Raw genomic sequence first — 9,497 nt, 5'->3', positions numbered from 1 at the left:
GTCCTTGTGGTCACTGGAGAGGTAAGAGACTGCGAATTTGCCAACAAATCACATGAAAATAATCATCTGCTGCCTTTGTCAGGATAACTAGCCTAGTTGCTAAGGCAAAAATCGGTGGGGAAATCCAGACTTTGAAATGCACTTGGGCAGTGGCCTATCTGATCTTATTTCAAACCAGCTACGGAAATAGAGTCTAGTAAAACTACTGTACGTTAGGTACAAAATCAAACTCAGTAGTAGACACCAGAAATGAAAAAGTGGGAAGGCTGATCAAGTAAGGTCTGCAAGAATCTGATGTAGTACTGTTTGGTACTTTTTTAGTAAGTAATTTGAATGGAGGAGGAGTAGGCTCTTTTTTCTTATGAAATGTGAGAAAATGCACCCTGGCAGAGCTATCAGCACTGCTGAGGATACGCTAAAATTCAAAGTAGTCTTCATTAGCTGGAAAAATGATCTGAAATCAATCATCAGGTAAGTTTCATCATGGATTAGTTAAAGGTCGAAATAAAAGGGAGAGGGAACAATACTAAAATGGCGGACAACGGACTGTCTGGGCTGCAGTTTTGCAGAACAAAAAGCCCGACACGTCTGGAGGAGATTTTAGAGAGCCAGAAGCAGAGTATGAATCAACAGCATGATGTGGTGATGAAGGAAAGAAGCGACGTTCAAGAGTGATTGAAAGGAGTGTTATATGAAAGACACAAGAGGCAATGATTTTATTCTTAACACTACTGAATCCTCAGGATATTGTCTCCACTTTGTGGCTTTTATGTTTTAAGAAGGATGTAAACAGATGGAAAATAATATAAAAAGTGACTCGTGAATCATATTAGGTTTGTTTCAGCCATCAGAGAAGCCTTGACAAGTCCTCAGCTACGAATGTGGCTCACAGAAGAGCACAGCAAATGCCGCTGAGGGCAGAAAAAGAAATGTCTATTTTTCACGCAGGGCTGTTCTGATGAGCTATTTGGAGATAAAAGAACAATAAATGGTTAAACATTAAAACAGCTTGACTAGAGAACCTATCTCAACTCTGTCACTGGAATTTATTAAAGATAAGTTGAAAATACTTGTCAAGGATGGCCAAGGTATGTGTGATCCTGCAGTAGATGAGGGAGCCAAATGCCCCTGGGATGCTCTTCACAGCTTCTTTCCGTGTGCTGGGTGGTGATGTAGGCTTCACCACTATTTATTTCTTACTGAACAAAGTTCAGTCCCATTTACACAGCACAGTTTCAGCTTTACTCACCTTTATAATAACTCTCCATCAGCAGCAGTAATTACAAGTAGACATGAATTATTGTAATCGGGTTCTGTAAAAACATCACACGAGGTCACTGGTTTTGGAGCAATGTCCTCTAAGAAAAGTCATCTTAAGTCTCAGTTCCCCGGAGGAAGCCTGTTGAGATTGAGATGCTACAGCTGCCTGTCAGACAGCATCTGGTACCTCTACAAGTAACTCCGGTACAACAGGAGCACCCACTGAGAGGCAGTTTTGATACAAGATGCAATGCCCGTAGAAAAGAGTGAGACGTGGAGAAAAAAAAAAAATTGCAAGATTATTGGATAGGTTGGTGAAAGCCAGATAGAGAGCAAGGATATAACGAGCCTCAGGTCCTGTGTCACTGAACCAGCGCTGATGTGTCACCCAGAATAAGCACGGAAAAGCCCTGCTGAAGAGCCAGCAAGATGCTGTACAAGTAGGAGCCTTGCCCTGAATGGCCCTTCATTCCCTGCGTGAGCAGCGTTAGGGAGAGCCCAAATGCACGCACACCGCTGCAGACTGTAAGATCTGAAAAGCCCCCACTTCGCAGCTCCCTCTAAACACAGATGTCACCCTTAAAAATGCTACGCAGCCACTGAAACCTGCAGAGACGGCCACGCTGTTCCCTATGCTGGTAGTACCTACACAGAAAGTACAGCCAGGGTCTCCGGGGGAGAAACAGCTTCACGCAATAGTATAAACACATTTCAGTTTGTGTTAAAGCATCTCGGGCTCCTCGAGGGCATGAGTTGGACTGGGAATCTACCGCGGCAACCAGATGTGGGGGTGCAGGCTCTGTCAGGTATCGGTGAGGTCTCTCCCCAGTCAGATAACGGCATCTAACACGGCTCCCATCTGCAGGTGCAGAGCTCTATCTGTTTCCTGCTCTGGTTTGTCAATCGTTTTCATACATGTGAGGTATCATCAACACATTGAGGGTATCGATATGTATATGCTACCAGCTATGAACACTGCACATCATTCGTGCCCAGCCCTACAGAACTAAGGCTCTCGTATTGCAAGAAAATGTAGGTTTGGCTTAATCTGTAGTGTCAACTTGACAAAGAATATTCAGCTGGGGAAGTGGGTGTAATGGAAATCTTATGAATAAAACTGGAGCTAAACGGGTACGTCTCAGAGCAGTGAGAGTCTTCATCGCTCTGCCTTAAAAACATGCTGTGTTTTAGACAAAAAACCCCAGCGTTTGAGAAGACTTCTACCACAAGCAGGGATGCATTTTATACACGTCCATCCCATCGCAGTGTGCCTGTGGCAGCCCCCTGCTCAGTCTGTACAGCCAATTAGTTAACTAATGCAAGAAGTACACCAGCCTGCCTGAAATGGCCACATGCATACTTTTCCAGTCGGATTTAAACAGCAACAGCAACGACAAAAAGAGAAATTTCTTGGACTGAGCGATTTTATTTCTGAACGAGGTGTCACGAAAGCCACAAAGTACGACCGAAATACTCGTAAGGCTTTGTAAGGATGACAAGTCAGTCGGGCTCTGAATGGGAACAACGTTCGGGCAGCTCGCATAGCAACAGACATCCCGCCGCTACCGCCCGCTCCTCCGTAAAGCGTGTTTGACACGAAAACACACCGAAAAGAGTAGAAACAAAAGGAGGGAAGACAACCCCCCAAGCTGCGTGAAGGTGAACGACCGCGGGCACCGTCGTGCGGCCGCCGGAACGCTTCCCCGCGCCCAGCCCCCGTCCCGTCCCGTCCCGTCCCATCCCCTTCTCGGGACCGGAGCCTCCGCCGCCGCGCCATCACCGCGCCGTCACCGCGCTAACGCACGCCCCGGGCGCGGCTGCTGCAGGCGACGGGACGCCGGGGGAGCCGCGGGTGCCGTCGGGGCTCGGGGTGCCTACGGGGCTCGGGGTGCCGGCGGTTCTCGGCGTGCCTACGGGGCTCGGGGTGCCGGCGGTGCTCGGCGTGCCTACGGGGCTCGGGGTGCCGGCGGTGCTCGGGGTGCCGACGGTGGTCGGGGTGCCGGCGGTGGTCGGGGTGCCGACGGTGCTCGGGGTGCGGGCGCGGCGGCGGAGCGGGCGGCGGAGAGCGGCCCCGCGGCGGCGCCGCCGCCGACCGTCGGGTGCGGTGGGGCAGCAGCAGGCGGCGGCGGTGGTGGTCGTCGCCGTCCCGGTCCCGCGGGGGGGCCGGCGACGGCGGCGGCCGTGGAGGAGCAGGCAGGCGTAGGGGTTGAGGGCGCTGTTGGCCGCCGCCACGATGCCCAGCGCCGCCAGCGCCTCCCGCCGCCCGCCGCCGCCGGGCGCTGAGGCCAAGCCGAGTTCCATCGCGCAGCGGGGCAGGCGGCAGACAGCGAAGAGAGCCGCCAGCACCAGCGGCAGCCGCAGCATCCGCGCCCGCCCGCGGGGCAGACCCCCGCCGCTCCGCGCCGGCCGCCGGCGCCGCCGCCCGCGGCCCGCCGGCCGTCGGGCGGCCCCGAGGGCGGTCAGGCTGCGGGCGCAGGCCCAGCAGAGGAGCCCGGCGGGCGCCAGGAAGCCGGTGGCCGCCCCGTAGGCGGCGAAGGCCAAGCCTTGCCAGGGCGGCAGCTCCTCGAAGACGCTGCGGCAACGGGGCTCGCCGGGGCGCGGAGCCGGTCGGAAGACGAAGGCCTGGGGCAGGGCGAGGAGCGGAGCCAGCAGCCAGCCCAGGGCGGCCAAGCCGCGGGCGGGCAGAGCCGGGCGGCGCCGCTCCAGCGCCAGCAGCACCAGCCCGTGGGCCGAGGCCAGCGGTCCGCACCGCTGCAGCAGCGGCAGCAGGCGGCAGGCGGTGGGGCCGGGGGCACCGGCGGAGCCGCGGAGCTCGGCCGCCAAGCGCGGCAGCAGGGCCAGCCCGCAGCCCGCCAGGTCGGCCAGCGCCAGGTGCCCCACCAGCAGGTCCCTTCGCCGGCGCGGCCGGCAGCCCCACAGCCGCCGCAGCACCAGCCCGTTGCCCGCCAGCGCCAGCAGAAGGACGGCGCCCGCCCCGGCCGCCCGCGGGACGGGGAGGGCTCGAGGGGCGCCGGGGGCGGAGAGGTTGAGCCCGGGGGGGAAGGGGTCCTCCTCTTCCTCCATCGCGCCCGTTCGGGTCGCCCGAGCTTTTCCCCCGGCGGCGGCGGCGGCGGCAGCGGCAGCGGCAGCGGCGGCGGCGGCGGCGGCGGCGGCAGCGGCGGTGGAGCTCCCCGGAGGCATTTATAGGGGCTGGCCGTCAGCCGGCACCGGGAGGTGGGCTGCGCGCACGGCGGATCGCACGCCCCCCCCGCCCCCCGGCACCGGCGGGCGTCTAAGCCCGCTGGCTCGGTAGCCTCCGCCCGCCCGATGCCGGCAGCACACAGCCCCGGCGGAGGGGATCCGCTGCCGGCACCGGCACCCCCCGGCACCCCTCTCCTCCGCGGGGGAGCGGTGGGGGTCCCGTCGCCCCTTCTGCTGGTCTCCGCACGGGAGGTGCTGGCAGCCGGCGCGACCCCCGACGGATGCCCGCCCCGCCACCCGTGTCCGCGGGGCACGTCGGGCCCGCCCGGCGCGGGGGGGGGGGATATCGTTTTCCCTTTCGCGAAAGGGGGAGAAGGAGTCGGAGCGGGGTACAGCCGTGAATGACTACGACTCGTAAACCCAGCTGTGTTTCTAGCCGGAAAACGAATCTTTTTGCTGCTCCTGAATCCCTTCGACTGTCGTTCCCGCCAGGTGGCTGCAGGGACGCCTCCATCCAGCCGTGCCGGGTGACTCGGAAACATCAAAGCGGCCAGACCCTGAAGAAGACATCAGGAAAATCTAGTAGAAAATCAGCTTCACGTGTGTGTGTGGTGGGGTGCCAGGGAGGGGAGCTTATAACCTTTTTTCTTTTTGACTGAAATGGGTTTACTTCCACGGCTAGGTGCCACTCTTGGTAGCCGGCTGGTAGCTCAGGATTCTGTCCTGGGATCCGGGGGGGCTTATGTGGGCTGTGGTACTCCATCTGTTGTTTCAGCAGATGTTTTTAACACAGTCATCGGCGTGGAAAAAACAGGAGCGACCTAAACTGGTTGTTATTTTACGTTAGATTGCGATGGAGGGTGTGTTTCCCAAGGGGCTGTGAGAGGGCAGGCAGACAAATTGCTGTTTTGGTGTGCTTTGGATAGGCAGGCGATGCTCACCAGCTCAGCTATCTCCTGATCCACGCTTAATGCCCGAGGCTGCACTGTTTAAAGAAAGGGGGGAGAAAGCAGGTCTTCGTTCGTCTGGTTCCAGCCATGCAGGCAGTGTTGTCCAGGTGGCACCAAGCCAGGGGCTGAGACAGAAGTGGAGAAGGTGACATCGGGCAAAAACCACCTCGGAGGTCTGTTGTTGCCCTTCCCTCGTGCTGGGTCTTGTCCGAAACTCAGGGGACTCCTCTAGGTAAGAAACTGCTGCCTCCTTTGGGGCTTTCACTGCCTCCTGGGCTGCTCTAGGTTGAAATCTCTCATGTTCTGTTCATACTTTGCAGCTACACGTCCGATTCATGGATGAGAAAGTGGCCAACAGCAGGTCTGCAGTAAGAGGGTCTGGTTACAGGGCTTGTAGGTTAAGTGTGGAAGCCTTGACTGTACAATGAAGCTGTTGGCCATTAATTGTTTATGCTGGTGGGCCATGTAGGGTCTACAACGTGCTGACAGTCTGAGCCAGTTTTCAGATCGGGGATGCCTAGATAATTTATGTATACAAAACCCAGGCTGACTGTAGACATGTCATCACTAAATGAGCTGGGGGTTTGCTGCCAAGTGTTATTTTAAGACTGGTTTGGATGTACTTATGTATGTGTGTGTGTGTGCGTTGCTGTATATAGATACATGTGTGTGTATGTGTGTCTGTTTCTGAATGTGTATGTATATAGACACAAAATTTTTTAGAGGTGTCTTTGTAAGAGTGTTTCTAACTACAGGCTTCTGCATGTTAAGATTTTGGCCAATTTGGAAAGTTTATAGGCAGAGTAAGCTGAAAGGTGTAAAAAGAGCAAAAAAATTGAGATCTCCTAGTCCCATTCTTGTGGTTAGTTTGCTATGTGCTGTGCTTATTTTCTGAAGAAAATAAGCGTGAATGTCGTACTGGATCGTCCTGTGAGTCTGACAGTGACGTTTCAGTTTCTAGGTAAGACTGGGTGGAAGTTCCTGTAAATGGGAAAGCAGAGGGTCTGTCCTTACAGTTGAGAGTGTGCAAATCAGATAACAACTAGCCTTGAAAATGCCACACCGTCACTTGTACCAGTCTTCCCCCCTGTAACGGTTTATTAGGAAGCACGCAGTTGCTGATCCCGAATAAACACGTAACGTAACGCACGGCTCTGAGCAGGGTTTTGATTCAGCGCGTCCCGCTTGGAGGAGGCGGTGGTGGCACGGGGTCACGGCAGGGATGGTGGCAGGAGGAACCCGGAGTTCTCTTCTTCTGTTATCAGGCCAGCCCCAGCATGTCCCTGCTCCTTATCAGCCCTGGCAGAGCTGGGTCCTGCCGTGCTGAGCCTCCATACATCCTGCCCCTGGTGCTATAGGGGCCAGCCCTGCTGCCTCTGGTTTGCACGTAAAGAGGGGCTGCGAGGCACGACGTTAGATATGTGGACAAGGCAGGACAGCTGCCATAGGCACAGCGAAGAGAGGCGATGCTGGACCTCATCATTCTCAGCCTCCATTTCTTCGTCTGCTTTCTCATCTCCGTTGCGATCTGGCGCGGACCAAAGGTACGGTGCGGCTCTTTGTGGCTCTGCACCCCCCTGCAGCAGGATCCCCCCCACCTGCAGCTCCCCTTTGGTCTCGGCATGTACAAAGGCCTTTTTTAGCCTGATTTTCTGAGGAAGCGAGGGTGGGATGGTTGTGCTGGGCATTCAGAGGGGACTGGAACACAGTAGGTAATTGTAAGTAAATTTAATAGGAATGCTTATGTCCTCTGCTGGGAGAGGGAGAGGCTATTAGACTTTTGAAATATGTAAGAGGAGGAAGGGAAAGGCAGACACTTTTGCTCAAAAGGCCAGGTTGAATACAGCTTCTCAATAAACAAATTTTTTTCCCCTTTTGCAGAGGAAATTTTTTATCGGGTTATATCGGTCTATATTTCTAGCCATAGTATTATTTAAAGAGTATTGGATTTACATCTAAATGCTACTGTTTTCCCTTTGCATAGCTAAACGGTATAGTATTTTACAAGTAGTGTCCTTGTATTTTTTTGCATATAGCTTTCCAGGGGATAAGGCGATTAAAGTGCAGAGTAAATGAATAGTGATTGAGAATTTATCTTGCCTCAGCCTCAGGTATCAGGTTTGCAACAGCTGGTTTTCCTAGTCCTGGTTCTGTTAGTGAAGATGTTGGCTAAACGTGATCACCGAACTCCTGTGCTTTGCTTTGTGTGCTCGTTGATAGTCTGTTACTAGAACTTCTGTTCCTTTCATGTCATGTGTTAAATGGGTTGGCATTTTCTCTGGGACCGAGACATCCATTCTACACATAGAAATCCAAACATGAACTGCTTTATAAGTGGCTTTTTAAATTTTTTGTCTTTTAAGGATGTGGATTTGTGCAGCTCAAGCACAGGAACAGTTGAGATGGAGCCAGATGGTCTTATATTGATTGGCAAAGAAGGTGACATAAAGAAGTCCCAAAGAGTAACAGCCGAAGTCAACGGCAGAGAAGTTGTTGTCTTCTACCATGAAGGGAAATTTCATGCTATGGACTCTCGCTGCTACCGTAAGATATTTGCACATACGATCTCAATGTTGCAACAATTAAGCATAAAATCTGCTGCATAAATTAATACTATGTTCTACTGTGTTTCAGATGAAGGAGGCCCTTTACGTCTTGGAGAAATAGAGGTATGTAAGCAAAATAAAAATAACGTAGCGTCATAGAGTCATGTGAAAACTCGTAACGCATCTTTTTGAATACTTTTATCTGAACCTGACATCGAAAGAAGTGGTTATATATGTAAAATAGCAGACAGCCATGCAGCCAAATCACCAAACATGTCTTTTGTCCTAGATATTCTTCCAGGAGAAGAATCAGAAGCTGATGACGTGCTATTTTTTCTTCTTCTTCTTGCAGGATATCAATGGTCAAGCATGTATTGTTTGTCCTTGGCATAAGTATAAAATTACTTTGGAAACAGGAGAAGGATTATATGAAGGAATAAACCCTTTGGAGCCATCACCAACACCACAGTGGCAATCAAAAGGAGTCAAACAAAGGATTCATAAAGTCACAATAGACAATGGAAATGTTTATGTGAGTCCTCCAGATTTGTCTGTAAGCTTTGACTCAGATTATTTTGCTGACAAGTACAAAAATAGTGGTGATTTATCTATGGAAAATAAAAGCAACTCACAAGCAGCAGAGTAAGTCACAGCCAGAAAGCAGAATCCTGGTGAATGCCCCAACGAAGAACCATTGTCGTGAAATAAAAATGTACTATGGCTGTGAAGATTGTCTACAGATTAAATTCTATTCTTAATGTTATGTGAAAGCATTGAAACACGTAGAATTCAGTGAGATAAGAAGCTCTGCATTGTCAGAAATGCGACTGATCTTGTGCCGATGATTTTTTTTTTTAACTTGCATTTCAAAAAGGCTTGTTTACAGCAGAGTGCTTCATAATATTTGATATTTTAGAAATCCTATTTTGCTAGAATTGTTTTAATTTTTAGGAGGGAATGTAGTATGTTACTGCTGATAAAACACATTACACAGTTTAAGGTAAATAGTCAGGTGTAAAGGTTATGTTTATGTACTTAACAGTTTATACTTATAATGCCTTCGGTATAAATGACATGGAAATTTTTAACTCTTTAGATATGTGAGCAATCTCTGGATGTTTAGTAAGTGCCACAAAGAGAAGTACAAAACTTGAGCACATTTTAGTGACCTTTTTTATGCATATTTGTGTATTACTACCATGAGTCCATAGAAGTACTGATTTTCCTTCTCCTCATTGAACTCCTTTTGGTAGTTCATCAAATAATGTGACAAGCATTTGTCATGTATAGCTTGTTCTCCTGATTCTGTTGGATCAGGAAGAAGCTGTTGGGTATAAAAACCTGATACGTAATGTAGCGGCTCTTGTTTGTTTGTTTTTATTTATTGTAAATGCATCCTTATACATTCATTTGAAAAAGTGTGCTTTCTATTTAGAGCCAAAAGTTAGGTTTCTCTATGTGCGTTCACAGTATAATATCAGATCTGCCCCAAAACCCCTCTGAGAAAGTTTCCCTCCATGCTGTGCTGGGTGAGGGCAGGATAGGCTCTGGGACACGGTGG

At 51.4% G+C, this 9,497-nt stretch overlaps 2 protein-coding genes across 2 annotated transcripts; one reads left to right on the top strand and one right to left on the bottom strand.

Annotated features, from left to right (window-relative positions):
* Positions 1-2,657: 2,657 nt before the first annotated feature.
* Positions 2,658-4,361, bottom strand: GPR150 (G protein-coupled receptor 150). Its single transcript, XM_052777969.1, is given in 2 exon segments — positions 2,658-3,366; positions 3,369-4,361. Coding segments are annotated over 2 exon segments (1,266 nt in total). The 5' UTR covers positions 4,324-4,361; the 3' UTR covers positions 2,658-3,055.
* An 803-nt stretch (positions 4,362-5,164) lies between these two features.
* Positions 5,165-9,292, top strand: RFESD (Rieske Fe-S domain containing). Its single transcript, XM_052778249.1, has 4 exons — positions 5,165-6,934; positions 7,754-7,934; positions 8,025-8,059; positions 8,289-9,292. Exons 1-4 carry the CDS (start codon positions 6,857-6,859, stop codon positions 8,580-8,582), a joined length of 588 nt encoding a protein of 195 aa, XP_052634209.1. The 5' UTR covers positions 5,165-6,856; the 3' UTR covers positions 8,583-9,292.
* Positions 9,293-9,497: the final 205 nt, after the last annotated feature.

Source organism: Harpia harpyja, chromosome Z (assembly GCF_026419915.1).
Source record: "Harpia harpyja isolate bHarHar1 chromosome Z, bHarHar1 primary haplotype, whole genome shotgun sequence".
Classification (NCBI taxonomy): Eukaryota; Metazoa; Chordata; class Aves; order Accipitriformes; family Accipitridae; genus Harpia; species Harpia harpyja.
The sequence above is the reverse complement of the archived record's forward strand: the minus strand, read 5'-3'. Positions and strand labels throughout refer to the sequence as shown.